The following is a 22894-nucleotide window of genomic DNA, read 5'->3' on the forward strand; positions in this document are numbered from 1 at the left end:
TCAAATTTTGCAGCACTAAACACGGACAGCCTGTACACGCCAGTGACTGTTGCGTTATATTTGATAGTATTATTTTGCTGCGACCATGTTGCAAATCCCGATGATACCGTGCATACGATGTTTGCGATATGCCCGGGAGTTATTCCAGCTGGAATTTTAATTAAATTTGTTTTGTTGACAATCTCAGGAATTCCCGCTACGATGTTTTGCTGTCTTTGTTTGATCGTGTCTAGGTCAGTTTTGATATCAGAAAGTTTTATATCGATGACGGAAGGAGTTCCAAAGAACTTATTTATGGCATCATCGATTTTTTGAAAATTTCTTCGACGCCTTATAAAACCGGTTACGTGAACATCATATTCGGCCCGCAGCGTGGATAGTTTTCCATCCACGTCGTCGACGTATAGTTTGTTTGCGACGTCGTTGTCAGATTTTGGAGCTGTTACAGCTACTATTTTGTTCCCGTTCATGCTAAGTTCACCTGTCATTGTGTCACCGGTGTTTCTTACGCGATTAGCAACACTTTTTGCAATTTCATCTCTGATGGTTTTAAGTGACATACTTGAATCTCTGATTCTACCACCGTCAGTAAACACGGGAATATTATCCGTAACTGCACCGAGTACTCGCCGGACTATATCATTCCATTTGATATTGCTAGTTTTTAGTTTACCATATCGATCCTGAAAAATAACAACTTCATCTGGGTCAACTCCAGCCAGGTTCATGATATCAGCAAGGTCATCTTTAGTCGCATACTTTGACAGATCAACGTCGGATTTTATTTTCTTACTAGTAGAAGATCTTCCGTAGATGTCAACCATTATAATAAGATCCGTTGTTTAAAACGCCTTACGCGCAACAAATCGGTTGCTTGTATAATCGTGCACGACTTTATGTGGCGACCTGGATGATTTTGATATAGCGTCGAGTACATTAATTACTTCACGGCCGCATATTGGCGGATCTGTCATTGTTTGTGTGGGTAGCGTTGAATACCAAACTTTGGAACCTCTGGTTGTTGCGTGGAGTGGTGCGACATACTTGATAAATTCAACAGGTGGAGCTAACCCGTACGAATCAAAATAAACAATTCCACGCGGATCAACCGCGTATGATACCCAATGAGTACCGGGTCCGGAACGTTTGTCAAGATTAATAATACCTGTTTCAAGTTTGTTTGGTTGTTTCGGTAATTGATCTCGCATAAAAACACCTCTAAAGGCGGATATTTTTAATTTTTTAGCAGCATCAAGTAAATCAAAATTTGATGCTGGAACGTCTAACGAAATGATCCTGGAAGCCTTAGGCCTCTCCCCCAACGAGATCCTGGCAATCTTAGACCGCGTCCCTTTTTTTTGTTATATCGTCCACCAGTAACTTTTTCGAAAATTTTTTTACCCGCCGCTCCAGCAACACCTAACGCGGCCGCTTTTGCTACGGCTGGAGCAGCTGCAGCTAGTAATGCCGGAATGGCCGCAAGTAGTGGAAATATACCACCTGTTTTAACCATGTCTTTGATGGCGCTCGGGGAGAGATGAAATTGAACTCCAGTTTTTGATTCTAGAGCTTTATTGAAATGTTTAATCTGATTATTTGTCAGCGATAATTTGTTTGGACCACCACTAATCTGATCTCGTTTTAGTGATATTTTAGTTCCGCATTTGTTGGCGGTTTTTGATTGAAGCTTTTTTACCTGACCCGAAGTCAGAGTAACATTAACATGACTATACGACATTTTTATATAAAATATATTTTTCTAAATAACACGATTAAAGATTTTCCACCGGTGCATCAACGACCCTCATTCGACCACTGCCACCTTCAAGTAACATGGCTTTATCGCTAAATATGACCGCGATCGCTCTGTAATCAACACCACCGGTATTTAATGTTGCTTTGAGATGTATATCAACGACAGATTGTTTTGATAGATCAAGATGTTCTAATGAAAAATAATAAATCGGATATAAAGTTCTGAAATCATGTTGTGATATTTGCAACCCAGTATCAACATTTTGATCACGTCCCATAAATGATATTAAACGATGATATGCACGTCCTATACTATTCTGTTCATAATTTAGTTGTATGCTCTCTGTTGGTTCTTGTTGCCCGTTTATCCGTAAGGAAATATCCGTAATACCTAGTTTGTCAAATATCATGTGAGTACGTTCTTGATTACCTAATCGATCATAGTTCTGAAAAGCAATAAAAATATGTCGTGGTGCAGAAACACCCTGTTGTGATGCTATATGCCATGTAAACTGACCGTTAACGTTAGTTTGCATGCTATCCGTGCTTGTTGTTAACCATGACAACAAGAACTTACCACCAGTGTCCATGAAAGAAATCAGTTTTTGTTCTTCTGCGATCGTTGGAGTCATTACCGGCATCCACAGTGAAAGTTTCGATAATACTACTTTACCAGCATCACCAGCAGGTCTCCACAGAGCATCATTATCATCACCTTTTCTCACAAGAACAACCGTGTGTCTAGCTCCAAAAATAACCTTTCTAACATTCCTACAAAATCCAAAAATATGCGATAATGGAATTGTACATAAAAATCTTCTATCGGCTCCTAGCAACATATTTTTACGCGCTGCAAATCCCAAGTTGAAATTTTCATTAGAACCATGAACCACTGGCGCCACATCAAGATCAGCGTTTCCTGCAAAATTTCTTGGTCGTCTTATATTATACGGATCGCTTTCAGGGTGACCGGTATTATCTTTCGCAAACATCATTGTAGGACCTGCTGATCTTGTATAATCATCAGAATATCTTGCTAATCCTATTATTGTTGTAGCAACGTCGACATCTTTCTGAATTGATTCAATATTTTTTCCATCGATCATGTAAGTGGCGCTATCAAACAGTGCCATGATCCCGTTGTTGACAAAACAAACTTTTATTGCATCTGCGTAATTAGCATCGTTTGCTCTTATAATTTTACCTTCTACCTCAAGAAAAGCATCAGCGGGTAAAAAGTATCTACTTGTGTCATGAACTTGTAGTTCAATTCTTCCACGTTGATCTGGCATTCGTGCGTCATAAGAATAAAACTGATAATCACGTACCGATTCATCCTTAAGGACGGGTGCTTCCATGTCAAATGCTGTGTCGGATACGCGCTTGAACATTTTATTATAATTATTTTTCGTCTAACACGTTGATTACCGCGTTCGGGAAATTCCACCTCGGAAAGTTCCACTTCGGGAAGTTCCACTTCCGGATATCAAACTTGAGATATTATTTCCAGATTCACCGAGTCCTTGATCTGCTAACGCTGCTAGTTTTTGATTTGCAGCTTGATTTATTATTTTACTGACATCTGCGGGCATCACCTCAGTACTTGCCAGTTTCACCGGTGGTTGTTGTTTTCGTCGCAATAATCGTGCTAGTCTTTCTTTCATCGCCGAGAACGCCTTACCAGCAACATTGACAATTGCACCAGGAGCTTTATCACGAACAATATCAATAGCCTTCATCGATAATTGTTTTGCAACAGGTGCTACTTTTGGAGCTATCCTTGTAAATAATCCCTGAATAACATCACCAAGTCCATCTCCGTAAATAACACTATAGATTGGTAATCGTGAGTTTACCGCTCTAACCTGTGTGGGTTTACGATGATTATTATGTATTATTATCTTATTTTATTTACGATTTATCTAACAACTAGTTATCAACGAGCTCATCAATAAGTTCTCGGTAAACGCCAATATCCATGATACCACCTTGAAATAGTCGCCGACAAATATCAGCTGCTTCATTGGTTATTTCTGGTGAATTATTTCCAGCTCGTTTTCCTCCTATGAGAACTTCTAACCGTGATACGTCATTGATGATATTATCAGGACATAAACCATGTCCTGTTTTAGGTTCATCTTGAGGTGTTTTAAATACTGGTGGTTGCATTACCGGAGTAAGTACTTCAGTGGTGGCCGGGGGTGAGTCACTTTCTCGAAATCCATGTGGTGAATCTATCGGTGCAAATGTTATATCCGGTGCAGAAATTTTACGTAAAGGTGAAGGAATTTTCTTCGAGGAGTATGGTTTAAGTGACTCTTTAGCCTTTTTAATTTCCGACTTCAACCTTTGCTGCGGCGAAGAAGATTGCTGTTGTTCTATTTGTTGCAGAGGTGGAGGAAGCTGATACTGGGAGAATTCTTCTTGTTCTGGTTGTTCCCGTCTCCCTTTAAGTCTATTTACTTCTTCATTAAGTCTTTCAAATTCTGGACCTCTAGCTTGTTTTTTATTGTAATATACGCGATATATCCATTTAATAAAATTATCATTACTTATTTTTTCATGAGAGGGTTTAAAAAAATTAGATTTATTAGATATATTTTTTGATATCATCTCAGGTAATTTCTCTCTTTCAATATTTCTAATTTCCTCAACAACTCCTTCGTTAAATCTTGCAATTAATTTTAAGCTCTCTCCTCCTGATTTGGATTTAGATGCAAGTTTTTTTCTCACATCGGCGACTTCAGTACGAAGTTCTCCAATACCTTCAAGTATTTCCTCACCAACAGGTGGAGGTTGAGCCGCAGCTATGTCAGTTGGAAGGTCTCGTAAAATCTTCTTTGCCTGTTTAGTTCTTCTTGCTATTTTTTCTGATACCGGAAGAAGATCTTCTTTGATGACAGTTGCAACTTTCTCAGTAGCTGCAGTGACGGGTTTAAACAGTTTTTTAGTGTCTTCTTCATACTCAACTCGTGCTTCTTGCTGCGCTTGTAGATTTTTTCTAAATGAGTCTCTGACAGGAAGAAATTTTTTAATTGTTTCTAATCGTTCTCGTGCTGTTCTTGCAGTATGAGATTCTGGATGTATCATTTTATTATAACATAATAATTTAATTAATATCAGCAGAAGAGGAGCAGCAGAGAGGGTACCTACCAACGTTGGTCGTCAAAAAAATAAACAAGAAATAAATAAACACGTAGAGTACTTTATTTTTTCAGATACTATTTCGAACTGAGGTTTTATTAGTACAATCGGTCATTACAGAAATAAAACATCTCAAGGAAAAGTTCATTTGTAAAATCTTGACCTTTCTACGAGATGATTTATTTGTTTGTTTTATTTGTTTTGTCGGAATTCTATGGTCTGTTCACTCTCTCTGCTGCTACCTTAGACGTTCATGTGTTGTTGTTTTTGGGTTCTTTTCCCTGTCCCGCATAACTATCACATTACCCAACACCAATGACACATCAATTACAGATACAAGACAAGACTGGCATATGATGGTACGACGCCTATGCTACGGGACTCACATGTGGTAGTACGGGTAGTACCAGATCTCCCCAGAAGTAGGGCCAGCAACAAGAACATCACAAAAACAGGAACACAGAACAAACTAGTAAACTATATGAATTATATACACACAACATGCACACGACTAACATGCAAACACTTATCTCAAACCTCTTCTTCCTATATTTCATACTACATAAGTGCATACACTAAATTATACTACAGGTTCCTAACGACCCGGAAGCACGGTACATACATGAATTGCCACCGCCGAACTAACCGAGCCATAACGGAATCCCTAATTAGGTAACAACTAAAGGAAATGGATCTCAAATAGCCAGTCCATAAAAATATACAAAACCAATGGATAACTTACAACACAAATAGCACACACATATAGCAAACACCGGACAAAACTGGTCCCTGGCAAGGATAACTCTTTGTATTAAAACTCCAAGACCAGCCAGGGTCAAGGAGATTCAAAACACTAGAGTAGGGTGGTGTAAAAACCCTAGATCAAAATTAATTAAAACGAAATTCTAATAAAACTAATAAAAACACTTACACAATGGGAGAAAACAAAAATACATAAAATACTTTAACTTTCGGCACTATAGGGTCCATTCTATGATGCAAGTCTGAGAGGGACCACACCAATAAAAAATATTTTTGTAGATATGTGAATTATACATAATAAAAATATTAATAAAACTGCTTATCTCTATTTTTCATAAATTTATTTAAATATAATAACACAATAATACCTCAAAGAGTCACACCATAGCTTTGAGTTAAGAAATTTGCAAGAGGCCAATTTACGAAACTGTCTCATGCCACCTAATTCTATCACCGTGTTATAATTTTGGAAAGGCGATAACACCTATTCGATATATAATTAAATAAGTACAGATAAGTGTAATTATTACTTTTATTAATTTCACATCAGAATAAAATAAATAAATTAAGTTCACATTATTGTTAATGGTTTCGAAATTCGGAACAATTACCTTCAATGAGTTTTTGTTAAAATATATAATATTATCAAAATATTTCCTTCTGTTAGGTTGAGAACCACGGGAACATTTTTTAAACAAATACATTTTGAAAAAGAAGGATGATGTTTAAAACTTTATAACCTTACGTTCCTAGTGATATACATCCAAACATACTTAGGGAATTATCTTCAGAGATGGTGTGTGTGTGTGTGTGTGTGTGTGTGTGTGATTTGAATTTTTAACGCAGCTTTAACCTTTTTTCTTCAGTCATATCTCTACGATGTCTGCAGTGAGGCAGTTTTTAATGGTGTCTAGCACTGGGCCATCATTCCGCAGACAGGTAGCATCGTGTCCCACCCAGTCACATTATCCTGACACCAGGCAGATCAGTCCTAACACTAACTTCTTAATGGTGAGCGTCTAGCGAGGCAGCTGTTAGTACCATTTTTATGTCTTTGGTATGACTCGACCGGTTTTCGAACCCACGACCTTCCGCATCTGAGGCGGACGCTCTAACCACTAAGCCAACGGAAGGGTCTCTTCAAAGTTGGAACCAATGCTTAAATTCCTCTTTCAAAAATCTTTGGACATTTGCAAAATCCCCCCAAATTGGTCTCTGTCAAATAAATGCCGCATGTTCTAAAAAGGTGACTGTGCAATGGCCACAAATTACCGCCCAGTTTTGCTCACCAAAGTTCTTTGTAAAGTCCATATATCTGACAAACAACGCGCAGTCTGGAGATTACACATATTTTATGAACTTCTGAGAGAGTGACAGGTGTAAGATGAAGTTGTTTGTATTTGCAACAATCACAATGGACAGAATGTTGACATGCCTCTGTTATTTTCGTGTACTGTTGCTGAAATTTCTTTGGATACTGTACTTGTGGAAGCTGTGCATGATCTAAGCAGATAGCAAACTAGCTACGATGTCGTAGCCTCAGCTTGATTTGTTGTGGTTGAGACTACGAACTGATCCAATATCATGTAATGGAGCAAAAAAAAATCAACACTGAAGTCAGAAAAACAAACAGTGTAGAAATCAACTACATAGGTATAATCATGTTGTGAAAGAAGTTTGGCTTATTTTGAATTTATTAAGCCCTTACACGATAAAATAAACTGGCATGGTTACACTAACCTTATCCTGTCCGCAATGACACATAACGCGAGACTCTCGCCGTGACCCCTTTTGTACGTAAGGCTTGCCAGACCATATTTTGGATATTCTACGCTAGATTATTATCAATCAAGTGCGAATAATCGCTTCTTGGTGGAATTTCAAAGTTGCCGATAAATCGTATTTACTTTTAATGCGCAGAATTTCTGACCCAAACGGCGCCATATTTTTACTATGATTTGTTTACATTTCCAAATATGGCGTCAATGTCCTTATATGGCACACAAACAAACGAGGCTGAGAACGGAAGTAATCATTATTTGAAATAATATGGCGGACGATCTAAACGAAAATATCGGCTAAAAAAGGTAAACGAGATTTTACAACTATTTCTACAATGATTTTCGATACTTCCGGTATTAAATAAGAGGACTACTCAATTTATGGGATTTCATGCAAGGAATATGATTAAAGTGTTATTATTAGGCTAAAAGAGCGCCGGATGTAAATCACACCCGGCTTGCTCCATTAACAAGTATATGCTCATGTTAGTACCCTGTCCACGAGGTACGAGTAAGGGTACTAATATTAGTACTAATAGCAAACCAAAATGACCGCTCCCATGTGCTCGAAAAAGTCAGCCCGAATTAGTCTAAAGTATAATATTTGTAGCAGCTAATAAAATAGGGAAATGAATTTTGCTAGGCTAGACATAAAAGTTATCGGCTCTTCTTTTTTTAAAAACAATTTACCTCTGAAGTCCATGAAGTCGAGTCGAACTGCAAACAACATAGATCCAAATCTGCCATATCAGAATGCACATGCAGATCAGGGTCTATATTTGCGACAGTTGGACTCGTCTTATAAGCGAGTAAAGACATGTTGATAAAATTCGAATGATAGTACTACTTCCATTTCGTATTCTATACTTAAAATTCATTATAAGTCTATTAATCTGAAACTAGATATTACATAATGCGTATGGTGTCTAATTAAAGAATAGTTATCGGAATTTCATTTATAATTGGTGTTAGTAAGAAAGCAGCACTTCAAATGGCTTTATGGCTTCTTACCTATTCTGTAATCTGATTTCAGCCTATCGTTTTTGTGGACCAGCATTCAATCAAGTGCTGTCTTAATGAGATCAAATTAAGGATTTATATCAATAATTATTATATCTACCATTTCGTGCTAATTGTTCATGAATTATATATAATAAGGACGAGCCTCTTAAAACATACGAATCGGTTATATTCCCCCTCCTCCGCTTTCCAGTCCATACCACTCTCAAATAAATGCATCGTGAATGGTAATAACTTCTTAATCCTCTCATCGCCAAATATTACAATATTATATTAGATCGAACTGTATACTGATAAATGTTTACTCATCTACCTACACGCGGAATTCACCACATGATGTATCCTACACAGTTATCTCCCATTTAGCTAATTTACATACTAACGACTACTTGAAGTTCATTGATTTTATTCGAACATTTTTATTGGGTTAAACAAATACCATTCATTAACCTATTATTTTATTTGTGTTAATGTTGTTGACACCCCGTAGCCCGAACCCAGCATATAGAGCTGGTTAGGAGTTGGAAGTGACAACAAATGTTTCTAAATTTGTTATGGCATATGTACCCCTGTCCTCCCAACTGTGTTTGGGGTGTTCTATCAAATGTATTATAGTTTGTTTTTTTTTTTTTGTATTTTTTTTTACCCATGTAGCTTGGCTAGAGTTGTACTCCCTTCCCTTTGCCCGAGCTGGTAGTGGGCCTGGTTCCCTAATCCTTCCTTGCTACGAACTTACGATAGTACTCCCCTTTCTTTCGATAAATTGTTAAACCTACGTAAAAAATCAAAATCGCACACACACACACACACACACACACACACACACTTTCTCTTGACCTTGATTCTAAGACCTGGCTTCTCCTCCCTTTTCCTATAGTGATATTGAATGAGATAGTAACTTTCCCATAGTCAAGAGACTGTTTCCTTGTGTGGTGTACATTCTGTGTGCTTGGTTGTATTGCATCGTTGTTTGTAAGGACGAGCATAATCTAAGTCATATATAGACCGATAAATCAGCCCTTCACCCGTGATGATGTTGATTTTCGGGTTATCGTCCTTCACTATTTCCTTCACTATCAACATATATTGGAGGGGGTTGGGTGATTTATCGGACTGTCTGTGTTGTTTCCTGATTATTCCTGTATAAGAAGGGTTTTTGGAAAATTATTTTTTAAGCCAAAAGTAGAATAAAATAATTTTAAAAGATAAATTGTCTACATGCATTTACCTTGTTCCATGCCTTATTATTATTATTATTATTATGCCTTAGTATAGCTGTTTGTCAATTTGCTTTCTTAGAGAGTTTAGGATATCTTGTCTCAATTTAGAGTTCGAGGCAATTTCGGTAATAATTATTTTCATATAGTTGGTTAATTCTTTAAGTCTAAAGGGTTAGTAAGCTCACATATCCGATACTCAAATAGTAATCTTAACATTAAAGATTTTTTTTTCTTTCTGAGATTCTGAGCAAACAAGGTGTATACATCTTAATTTGTGAATTTAAAAAACTTGATAGTTTACATTCAAGGATTGTTGCTATTGTTAATATTATTATTGGTGTTGTTATTTAAAGGCACTATTTACTGGTACATCGTATGCAACTATACGAACCCTCTTGTCCAAAATTTAAGTACAGCTTGTGTTCTAACAGCAACAGTAACCTTATTGTCAAATTGCATGTCCATTAAAAATATAAGAACTTGATGAAGACTTTGTATGATGGATGGATGGATGGATGGATCGATCGATCGATGGATGGATCGATGGATGGATTGATTGTGGTCCTACTCATGAGCAAAGAACTATTATATTCTATATCAATTAATAGCTCTGAAAATAAACAGTAAATTCTTTTTCTAATTACGACATCATCGTCACAATCACTACAAAACTTTGCGATGTTCTTTACACGCTAATTGAATATACCTTGAGTTTTGGTTTGACACCTGTTTGAGGGTCAGATTTAGCAGATGAAATCAAAATTAGCGAGGCTACCAATTAGGAATGATGCCAATAGGGTATTGTAATCGAACAGGTAAAGCACGCTAATGTATACCGTACTGTTTAATGATAGGAAATGACAGGTGTTTCTCATGAAGTTTCTCAACCAATGACACCCTTTGTTCTCACCGACATAAGTGTCCAAACTTTTAATTCAAAGCAATAATTGACATGAGCAAAGATCAAACCAACTGTCCCATAACAACAGGAAGTGTACATTCACTTAGTAATAAAGCATAAGCTTATATAAGGGGATATGGAGATTTCATTTTACGTTCGAAGATAGCAACACAGCGTACTAAGTGGAAACTAAATATTGGGACTACTCAGTTAAAGATTATATGCAAATGGAGGACTATGGTATGTATTCTAATTATTTTAATATTTTACATTTACTATTTTATTACTTTGTAGATAAATTTAACATAACATCATGACTGGCTGGATTATCTCTCTTCCTCGTTTGGGCATATTTTATTTCGAGCACGTGGTACAAGAAGAAAATGTCATGGAATGCCCCTGTATCATGCTTATTCGTTTTCTAACAATTATAATATACATATGTAAGTTAATTTAAACAATGTGTTTTACCAGGGCCTGTTGCTTTAGCGCAATTACGTCTGATGCACATTAATTTAATAAAGACGACCATGTAAACATTTCGGAATTCGTTTCACTGTCGAATATTGATATATTTCTGAGTTTGTATTGATATAACCTTCTCTAAATGATTTTCATTCCTTAAATGTTGCGTCCTTATCAGATAAATCACAACTATAGGTAACGTCGCTTAACTTTCATGGCCGATAAAATATTCACAGTTCTTATTTCTCGATTAATTCATATATATTTTCTTCCAATGTTAAGACACTTAGTGTAGTAAATATTTTCAGACTTTCCAGACATCCATCCCAAACATATTTGGTTGTCATTATAAATTTTCATTATATTGATTCCTAAACTTATTTGACAAACTTTAAAAAAATAAATTCTTACTTTTCTCTGAATTATAAGATGATTATATGCAGTGTTCAAGGCGATGCTCAATTTACAGACGTCATTCATTTTTAATTCACCCAGAGGAATATGTTGTATTCATATTTCACTTTTTTATTTTATTTCTCTTTGAGTTCCAAATTAAGTAAACAAATGATTTAATTTTGTATCTTATGACATGAGTGAATAATTTAGAGCTGGTTTAGTTTCAATGCCATTTGGCTTCCTATTGGTACTGCACTCCATATAGACAACGTGTTTAATATCTTCTTTACATTCTGCCATTTGTCCTGGTAAGTTTATGTACATCATATCTTCTCCATTAAACTTGAACAGTCATTCATTTTCTTGCCTAGTTAGCTATTATGCACTATAATTTTTATCTATACTAAATATTTGAGTAATTTAAATTTTCTTCTCATGTCTAACAGTCCAAACAAATTCATTGTACATTCCACTATGTATAACTGCCATCCTTCTAATCCAAGAAATGTGTGATTTGCAGGTAAATAGAAGTAATTGTAATTGAAGGGAGAAAGTTCGTTTTACATATTATGCAGTGATATATTGCATATATACAATAGCGTCTTCCTATTACTTGGGGGGGGGAGGGGGGTTTACACTTAATTTCACTTCACATCACCTCAGTACTTCAGCATTACTATTCTTGACAAATCATGTTATTACTGGTGAAGACAATTTGGCCTTGGAAAGTATTTAAATCTTGGAAAGCATTTAAATCTTGGAAAGTAGTTTGGAAAGTATTTAAGTATTTAAATCGTGGAAAGTATTTAAATCTTGGAAAGTAGTTTGGAAAGTATTTAAGTCATGGAAAGTATTTAAATCTTGGAAAGTAGTTTGGAAAGTATTTAAGTATTTAAATCGTGGAAAGTATTTAAATCTTGGAAAGTAGTTTGGAAAGTATTTAAGTATTTAAATCATGGAAAGTATTTAAATCTTGGAAAGTAGTTTGGAAAGTATTTAAGTATTTAAATCTTGGAAAGTATTTAAATCTTGGAAAGTATTTAAATCTTGGAAAGTATTGAAATCTTGGAAAGTAGTTTGGAAAGTATTTAAGTATTTAAATCTTGGAAAGTAGTTTGGAAAGTATTTAAGTATTTAAATCATGGAAAGTATTTAAATCTTGGAAAGTATTTCAATTCATATCTACCTAAAATAAGTTCGTACATCTATAACGAATAGTTTCCATGTATAAAATTATTTCATAATAAAAAATATCGTCGTTTTGCACAATAGTCTATCATTTACATTTATTAAGGCAACACATGCTGATCTTATATGAAAAAGGCTGATTACACATAAAACTGTTAATTTTCAGTGTAGACATCAGGGGAGTGGACCATATTTAATCGTGTAATGGCAAACATATGAAACAATAGCCGATAACTATATTATTTGATATTACCTCTCTATCTGAGAATTGTTATAGAAAATTGGAAGTGTCATTACTATGTGATCTGCTCATGAAGGTAAACATTTGTCATCCTTTTTTAATTGAGTTGCATATATTGTATATATAAGGGATAGCTAGCCAAAGTTGGCACAAATTTGGAGGTCCCTTAAGGGACTTTTTTAAAACAGGTTAAACTGTCATAACAAATATAAATAGATATTACCTTGGATCATTCATACTGCATTAACCAAATCTGTTAACAGCTGCCTCGCTAGGCACTCAGCATTAAAAGATTAGTGTTAGGACTGGTCGGACTGGTGTCAGGATAATGTGACTGGGTGGGAAATCATGCTACATGTCTGCGGCATGATGCCCCAGTGCTAGACATCACTATAAATTGTCACACTGCAGATATCGTAGCGATATGACTGAAACATTGTTAAAACTACGTTTAAAATAAAAAATCACACCCACGCCAAATATATTTAGCAGCACTGACCCACAGCTCTTTATGTTTTCGTTTTACATATACTATCGATCAACTTTTCTCATGAAATTAATTATCACCATCTGTATCAGAGCTTTTCAATAAAAAGAGTAAAAATTGACGTCATTCATCAATGTTGGATGTTATGCACATCCCAATATAGCTTGTAAGATGGAAGTTATACGCTTTAAGATACAGGTGTATTATTGGAGTGGTTTGGACAGGTGTAATATAGTTTAAGTGTTTTGATTGAGCCCATTTGGATACCGTTTGTGGGGATGGTAGTATCTGATTGGGAGGATACTTAATTTAAGTAACAACTGCTTATTATGCATATCGGTGGTACAGTTAGTGACTTGAATGTATATAGCTACACCTAAAAGTATGCACATCACTGTTCAGTGTTAATTTAAATTTCGATGAAAATGTTTAATTTTACTTTTTTAAAACATTTTTTCAGATATAACGCAGTGCGTTCAAGTAAAGATTGAACTCGGTCACAGGGCAAGCCTGAGAGGCAAACCAACGAAAGAGGGGTTTACGCATGACTGGACAGTATATGTCCGATCACCAGAAGGTTTCAACATAACTTATTTTGTGGAGAAGGTGGTTTTTCATCTGCATGACACCTATGCTAATCCTCGTAGAGGTATGTATTCATAAAACAATTTACAAATTTACATTCTGGTACTGCTTGACACAATTCCAGTGGCTCCACAACTGCCAACCCTTACGATTTGACCGTAAGTCTTACGAAATTGACCCTTAAAATAGAAACTTAATGAATAGAAGCAAAACGGATGGAAATTGGTTATTGCAGTAAAATCCGGATACTGGTTTGTCCATTATGATTTGGGTCTGGGTTCATATTAGAATTAGTGGAGTTGGTCAGAGACCTAGATTAACTTTACAGGAGTTCCTGAGACACTTTAAATTGTACATATGTGTTCATGCAAAATGTCTGCATGATTAAATTATAGATCATCATCAAGTTTTCAATAAATGGCATCCAACAAGTAATACAAAAAAGTAAATAATGCTCTCAGAAACTGCACTTAATGGTCTCTCAGTCTAATACTTGTTTGCAAAAGTTTTTCCAAGAAGGCTAGGCCAAGTGGTATAAAGCGCTCATCGTTACAGATCATTTCCATCTCACCTCTGTCTGCCTGGGTTCGAGTCTCGGGTTAGGCCAATACGGCTATGTGCCAGTAGCTTCTTGTGGGTCAGTCGTCCTTTCCGTAGTTTTCCCGGGTTCTTCATCCACCATTTATGCTGGCCGCCATTTACAGCCCATCTTGTGCTAGAAACAAATGGCGTTAAACATACAACAACAATAACCAATTTGCAGAACGCCTAAATATATTCGTTTTGTTTTGGTGGAGTGCCTGTACTTCTTTGTCTGAATTTATAGTATATAAATATTACAACTGGGATACTGATATTTATGATATCATGTAATTGGATCAGTACTATTGGGATATATATATATATATATATATATATATATATATATATATATATATATATATATATATATATATATATATATATATATATATAGTTATTAAATGGTAGCCAATTATGCATCATGTCAATGCAACTGGATCATTACTCACGTGATGCAGATATTCGTGATCTTGCTAACCATACATTTAAAGTTAAATGAATCTTTCAGTGGGAACAGTAGGTTTTCCCTTCTCCAGTTCTAAAGGATAATTTTGATATGCCCATCTTTCAGTTGTTGCATGGTTCCTTGTCTGGCACATAATTGGAAATATCATCATGAAATTTTGTCCATATATACGTCATAGCAATTTGTGGCAGTTCTATGACCTGTAACCTTGTTTTGAGTATACCTTTTGAACAGTTCAAAATTTGTTATTAAATGGTAGCCAGTTATGTAAAAACAGTATGTGGCACACTATAATGATGCCGCCTGCCTAAACATCAATAAGGAAATATGTAATTCTGTGAACATTTTGAAGATATTTTCAAAAAGCTTTATCTAGTTATTATCACAGACAGGCAATAATGTTAGAAACTGTGGTCACACCGCCTGCCTCAGTGGAATTTATAAATCAGTGACCTCCATCCATGTATAGGTATAACTGTTAAACCAAGCATATTTTAATAAATCTTTAACTATTTTTTCATTTACCTTGACTTGACAGTGTCTTGCATATTCAGTGATTCTCACTGCTGCAAGGCAAGGTCAAAAGAAAGGATAAGCAAGTGCAACTTTTTTATAAAACCACTATACCATACAAGATATTCAGATGAAACTCTGGCCAGGTCTGTACCTTATCATACAATAGTTCTAGTTGTCAGGGGAAAGGTCATAACAATGGCATATCCTGTGCCATTTGTGGTACTCGTGTTTGAGAAGCTGCAAAGTATCATTTTTTGTGTTTGATAAGCAGATCTGATTTTTAATCCAATAATAAAAACTGCAGAAACTTCTCTACATAGATCAAAAGATGTAGTTAAACCCTAACTAGTTTTTCATTCAATCCTTTCCAGTGGTGACAGAACCTCCTTACCATGTGTCTGAGGTGGGATATGCTGGCTTTGGTATGCCGATTGAGATCTACTTTAAAAACAAGGAGGAGCCACAGAAGATCAAGTTCAACTATAATCTCTTTCTGCAGATGTACGAGCCAGTCAATTATGTTCGGTGTGAAAAATTGACCTTCTTAAACCCAACAGATGAATTTAAGAACAAACTTATCAAAGCTGGAGGGGTATGTAAGAATAAGTTGACCTGTAATTATTTTTCTTTTCTTTTTTCCCAGATTATTTGGTATCATTGCAGAACTACATTTGTCTACCTTTCTATAATACCACCCACTTTAGTGTCTCTTAAATGACCTTGAGGCTACAAAGCTAAGAAGTAGGTTATTACCTCCCGATGCATCAACAAGGTGCCAGGGGTTAATGAGTTAAACTGTAGAGGTCCAACATGATTTTGTGTTAAAGATTTTTAAAATAAAAATATTTCTCTCCATCGATTGCTGTTTTCAACTTTAAAAGTAATGTAACTATGCCTGAAGTTTGAACCAACCTGAAATTTAAGATGTCCTGTTTCTTTCTTGCTGAAGCATAATGCCATTCACAAATAAGAGACCATGTTTTGCAGAATAATTATTATATCTTTCATTGATTTTCCATTGCAGGTGCATGTGCGACCCCCTGTAAAAGCCCAGCCTGCAGATTTATTTGGGCCACCTTTAAAAACTGAGTCTCCTAAGAAACAGAAGCAGCCTTCCACAATCTCATCAAAGGTATAATGGAGAAGTTGTTGCACTCTTGCTTTCAGCAGTCCTGGATTTTATTGCCATCTCTAGTATCTGTAAAAGTAAAGAGGTTACCTATCCTACGTCCATAATTTTTTTCTGGCCAGATAAGACATAACTGAACTATCAGGGCAGGAGTGGAAAATGTTTTAAAAAGCAGAGTTGCCACTGGACAATCAGACTTAAAAATTGGGTCTCTCAACAAATTTGTCTGGTCGTCCTACTAGAATGATCTGTACCACTGTTAAATTTAAATTGATTACTCAGCAGTATATCAAATTCAGCTGCTTAAGATCCAATCAAATTGTTTATTTCATTTGTTAATAAATGATGTATGTTTTGACCAATTCCAAGAATTTGTAGGAAATATGATTCAGTCTTATATGCTTTTTGGAATACAAAGGAAGCTCTAACATGGATAAGATTCGGGTGTTGCAGCTAAATTACGTGCTCAGCAGTAAGACGTTACTGTTAGGACTTATCAGCCTGGATAATGTGACTGGGTGGGACATCATGCTACATGCCTGTGGCATGATGCCCCAGACCTAGACATCACTATAAACTGCTTCACTGCAGACATCATAGTGATATTAATGAAAAATTGTTAAAACTATGTTAAAAATACAAATCACACACACACACACACTTTTTGGTGTACATTGTGTATTATTTGTATACATTGTGTGTTGTTTCCAAATTAAGTACTGTAGTAGTATGTGTTTAAAATGTATATCTTCCTTAGAATTTTGTTTTATCTCTCAGTTCATTTAAAAAATTGTATACTTCATACTAATGTATATTGCAAGTTACCAGATCCATTCTCTAAAGTTGCATTATCTTTCCTTGCATTATTTCCCATCATTTAGCTAAAACACAGAAAAATATTTAAAGAAAATGAAAAGTCAAAATTAACGCAGAATAAGCATTAATCCTTGTAGTTTATTAGCTTGAAAAATTCAAACCATTTCACTTTGAAAAGCCCATATCATTGTTTTTTTAAAAATTGGGGATAGATTTATTTCCATCTATCCATCCATTGACCCTTTCCTTTCTGCAACATAACTTTTGAATTCTTAGACATGTAATGAAACTTTCTGCTCTTAGCCAATATCCTTACATATACCAGATAGGGAGTAGTGCCTTTAAGGTCATTGCTTAGGCATCATCATTAGGAAATGTTCATGTACCAGATAGGGAGTATTGCCCCCCTACCCCCCTCCACAAAAATTCCTACCTTGTCAAGGGTTATAGATCTGTACATATCCATTATGGTATGTCCAAATAATCTAAACAGTACATGAGTAATTCAGCAACTGTTAGAAATATCAAAACAACTTAATTTACAAAGGTTTTCAGTCTAACAGTGGTATGTGTCAATGCACACCTTGGAAATTGCTCTGCCCCAGGAATGTATATTAGAATAACTACATTATAAAAACTAGTAATATACACATTATTGTCCTTGTGTGATTTCTTTTCTACCTCAATCATTTTAATTTATATACATTTTATAGAATGTTAGCATCTCTATAATTTAAATTGTTTTGCATGCATGTTAACGTTGATTTAGAACAGTTTATCCCCCAACAAATTTAAACTTGTTATCTCTGCATTTTTAAAACTTAACATTTAATTAGCACTTTCCCCCACCCTTTCAGTTTTTTGAAGCATAGGCCATGTCGCAATGACATTGTACTGTTAAATTTAATAAATAATGTGCAGTATAAATTAGGATGTATTTATGATCCATTTGAAAGGCGTTTTAAATCATCTTTTATTTTATTTGACAGGAGAAAGTGTCAAAACAAATGCTGAATTTTTCTGGAGATGAAAAGTCTAGAAGTAGTGGCATCAGTGCATCGTTGAAATCCTCAGCTAAACAAGAAAAGATGGACAACAGCAGCAAGGACCATGATACTGCTTCTACATCTTCCTCCTCTTCTTCCTCCACCGCCAACGAAAAGGTTCAGAAAACCCAGAGTTCAAGAGAAAAGCACTCATCTAAAGAATCCTCCAAAGATTCAAATAGTTTATTCAAAAAGGTGCCCAATCCATCTCCTTTGCCTTCCGAAAAGAGGCCATCTGATTCTCCTATACCCACTGAAAACAACCAAAATAAGGCCAGACGAAGTTCTTCTGTGTCATCTGAGAGGGTCAGGAGTGAAGATAAGCAGAGGTCTGAAGAAAAAGCAAAAAAGGATCAAGTTGTAAAGCACAAGAGCAGTGAGAATAAGAATGAATCACAAAGTAAGGATGGAAAAGATAGTCACAAAATGGATACCAGCAAACAAAAGTCAAGCAAATCCAGCAAGGACAACAAGAAAGAATCTAAATCGAAGGATGATAAAATCTCAAAATTTGAGGACAGAAAAGAGTTCAAGGATGACAAGAAAGAGCACAAAAAAGATGTCAAGGATGATAAAAAGGAGGTCAAAGATGACAATAAAGTAAAAAATGACAAAAAAGAGGTAAAGGATGGCAAGAAAGAGGTAAAGGATGGCATAAAAGATGGCAAAAAAGAGGTAAAAGATGTCAAAAAAGAGGTAAAAGATGTCAAAAAAGAGGCAAAAAATGACGAGATCAAAAATAAACAAGAGGTGCAAAATGACAAAAAAGAAGTAAAAGATGACAAAAAAGAAGTAAAGAATGACAAAAAGGATGTCAAGGATGACAGAAAAGAAGTTAAGGAGGTCAAGGATGACAAAAAAGAAGTAAAGAATGACAAAAAAGAAGTAAAGAATGGCAAAAAGGATGTCAAGGATGACAGAAAAGAAGTTAAGGAGGTCAAGGATGACAAAAAAGTTAAGGAGGTCAAGGATGACAAAAAAGAAGTAAAGAATGACAAAAAGGAGGTCAAGGATGACAAAAAAGTTAAGGAGGTCAAGGATGACAAAAAAGAAGTAAAGAATGACAAAAAAGAAGTAAAGAATGACAAAAAGGATGTCAAGGATGACAGAAAAGAAGTTAAGGAGGTCAAGGATGACAAAAAAGTTAAGGAGGTCAAGGATGACAAAAAAGAAGTAAAGAATGACAAAAAGGAGGTCAAGGGTGACAAAAAAGTTAAGGAGGTCAAGGATGACAAAAAATTTAAGGAGGTCAAGGATAGCAAAAAAGAAGTGAAGGTCAAGGCTGAAAAATCAAGTAGCTCATCTGAAAGCAGAAAACAAGATGATAAACACATAAATGCTGACAAAAAAGAGAAGTCTTCTAAACATGAGCATTCGTCATCAAAGTCAACATCTAAAGGAGAAAATGATAAGAAGGAGAACTCTTCAAATAGAAACATGAAATCTGAAATTACAACACATGCAAAGGAATCCAAGTCAGAACACAGAAAGAGATCTGATTCCCTTGTATCAGCATTGGATGGTTTAATGGCCAAAAAGCGGCGAGACAGCATGAAGCGTTTGTCAGAAGTTACCTCAGTGGAACTGAAAGAGGATCTTTGCCTCTCAAGTGACAGTTCCTCACAGTCAGATGATGACTTTCTTGGGTTCAGTAGTGGAAATGACTCAGATATGGACCTTGATATTAGTCCAACTTCCAGTACCAGCAAAACCTCTAACCAGAGTTATTCCAAGAGTGATCTGAAAAAACTGATGGATGAATTGGAGGACAATTCTGCAGATGATGAAGATGACATTACAGACACTGTTGATGTCTTTTTGCAGCAAAATTCATCAGCTAAAAATTCACCATTGGTTGAATTGGGTAAGGCAAGTCCTGCACTCCCTTGCAAGAGTAATTCAGAGGAATCATACAAAATTATTTCTAAAAATTCATCAACAATTACAAAGCGCACCATTCGGAAATCAAGTAGTTCATCTGAAGGCAGAAAACAAGATGATAAACAAAAAATGGAGATTAAAGTAAATGATGACAAAAAAGAGAAGTCTTCTAAACATGTGCATTTGTCATCAAAGTCATCATCTAAAGGAGAAAATGATAAGAAGGAGAAATCTTCAAATAGAAACATGAAATCTGAAATTACAACACATGCAAAGGAATCCAAGTCAGAACACAGAAAGAGAGCTGGTTCCCCTGTATCAGTATTGGATGGTTCAGTGGCCAAAAGGAGGCGAGACAGTGTGAATCATTTGTCAAATGTTACCTCAATGGAACTGAAAGAGGATCTTTGCCTCTCAAGTGACAGTTCCTCACAGTCAGATGATGACTTTCTTGGGTTCAGTAGTGAAAGTGACTCAGATATGGACCTTGATATTAGTCCTATTTCCATTACCAGCAAAACTTCTAATCAGAGTTATTCCAAGAGTGATCTGAAAAAACTGATGGATGAATTGGAGGACAATTCTGCAGATGATGAAGATGACATTACAGACACTGTTGATGTCTTTTTGCAGCAAAAATCATCAGCTAAAAAATCAGTATTGGTTGAGTCGGGTAAGGCAAGTCCTGCACTTTCATGCAAGAGTAATTCAGAGAAATCATACAAAGCTATTTCTGAAAATTCATCAACAATTAAAAAGCCTACCACTCCAAAAGATAGCCAAGAAAACCCATCCACCAAAAGTGTCTCCGAGAAAAAATCCGAGTCTTCAAATATTAGTGACACCAGAAATAAGACACAATGGTATTCAACCACCAACGAAAGCTCCAAGTCCAGTCACAAAATTCAAAAAGGATGAAAATAATAGTTCAAAAGAAATGTCAACAAGTAAAATTGACAGCATTTATGATGTGAAAAGCAAAACAAAGACTGTTGTGAAAAGTGAAAAAAAAGTGAAGAAAGGAGCATAAACACAAAGGATGCTAGTAAAAAGGAGGATAGTACTTATAATGTTGTTACAGAGGATATCATTAGTTCAGAGCAAGCTCCTAATGGAGAAGAATTGAGCAAGCTAACAGAACTCCGAAAGACACTGATGGGTTTAAGGAATCTTTCAGTTTTAGAGACTGTGATTAGACTCATGCAATCAATGGGGTAGTTTGACCTTCAAGAGAAGTCATTTGACTTCAGTCTGTGTGCTTTGGACTTAAATGTAATTAGTCAGCTGCAAGGTTTTGTTGCTACTAAAATGTAATAAGTACTATTTTTCTTGTATTATTGCCACTAAAAGTTGGTCACAGTATATATATGTTGTGTTTGAACCATGTATCTGTGTTACTGCCATGACATAAGCTTGTAGAGAAAAGATTTTACTTCACCTTCTTTAAATATTACTTAAGGCTGTTTCAACACACAAGTACCCAGGGAAGGCAGTTTTAAAAAAATATATGCCAGGGTACTTTAAGTTCATATTAAAATGATAAGCAATTTTAAATTGGTGGGTAACCCACTTTAAAAGTGCCTTCCCTGGATCCAATTTATTTTTTAATGTAAATAAAATTTATTTTATGCTCATTTTGTCTCCATTAACTTTACCTTGTCAGAATCATGCAATATTTTATGATATTGCACTCATATACACTCATATTGCACTCACATGCATGACAGGTGTGCCAGGTAGTGTATTAGGAACTACTTTGGAAACAAATCATGTACACTCATGTAGTAGACACTTTACATTTTGGTTGATTAAATTTGTTTCTGAATGAACTAAAGCAGATGTTTTGTGGACTGCCACACACTAACTGCTTTGGCACATTCCACGTTAGCTTTCTTGATACATTGTTTCGGATTTAGGCTAGCCATAGATGCCAGAGAGGTAAAAAAAATTGCTGGGTCCCTACAAATAGTGTTTGGGTACAGAATAGTAAAACAATGCATATTTGGCATCTTTAATAGTCAGACAGAATGCCTATTTGCAGCTTTGATCAAACAGAATGCCTATTGGCATCTTTAATAGTCAAACAGAATGCATATTTGCATCTTTAAGTCAAACAGAATGCCTATTTGCATCTTTAAAAGTCAGACAGAATGCCTATTTGCATCTTTAATCAAACAGAATGCCTATTGGCATCTTTAATAGTAAACAGAATGCCTGTTTGCATCTTTAATAGTCAAATAGTGCCTAATAGTCAAACAGAATGCCCATTTGCATCTTCAGATATATATCATTATATTTGAACCAGTTTAACCACATTTGGCACAGAGCATCCTTGCAAAATGTTCCTTTTAACTTTGTAAAAATAATCATGCCAATTTGCTACCAAGTATGGCAAATGTTTATAAAATGGAATAAATTTAAACGCTTTCTTTTGAAACACTGCTCAACATAATTTGACTAAATTTCACAGAAGCATCCAGACATGAAGACCTTTGAAAATTTTACAAATAAGT

General features: G+C 35.5%; 2 protein-coding genes across 2 annotated transcripts in view; both read left to right on the plus strand.

Annotated features, from left to right (window-relative positions):
- LOC149801629 (protein AF-9-like) overlaps positions 1 to 16647 on the plus strand; it is a 33291-nt gene extending 16644 nt beyond the window's left edge. Inside the window, exons 2-4 of the mRNA XM_089956819.1 lie at positions 13821 to 14009; positions 15881 to 16101; positions 16534 to 16647. Of these exons, the coding sequence (XP_089812945.1) occupies positions 13821 to 14009; positions 15881 to 16101; positions 16534 to 16647 (524 nt within the window). The remainder of the gene's footprint in view (positions 1 to 13820; positions 14010 to 15880; positions 16102 to 16533) is intronic.
- A 1803-nt stretch (positions 16648 to 18450) lies between these two features.
- Positions 18451 to 21904, plus strand: LOC149801630 (uncharacterized). Its single transcript, XM_089954333.1, has one exon. It carries the CDS (start codon positions 18462 to 18464, stop codon positions 21297 to 21299), a length of 2838 nt encoding a protein of 945 aa, XP_089810459.1. The 5' UTR covers positions 18451 to 18461; the 3' UTR covers positions 21300 to 21904.
- Positions 21905 to 22894: the final 990 nt, after the last annotated feature.

Source organism: Sinohyriopsis cumingii, chromosome 4, assembly GCF_028554795.1.
Source record: "Sinohyriopsis cumingii isolate HCF-2022 chromosome 4, ASM2855479v2, whole genome shotgun sequence".
NCBI lineage: Eukaryota > Metazoa > Mollusca > Bivalvia > Unionida > Unionidae > Sinohyriopsis > Sinohyriopsis cumingii.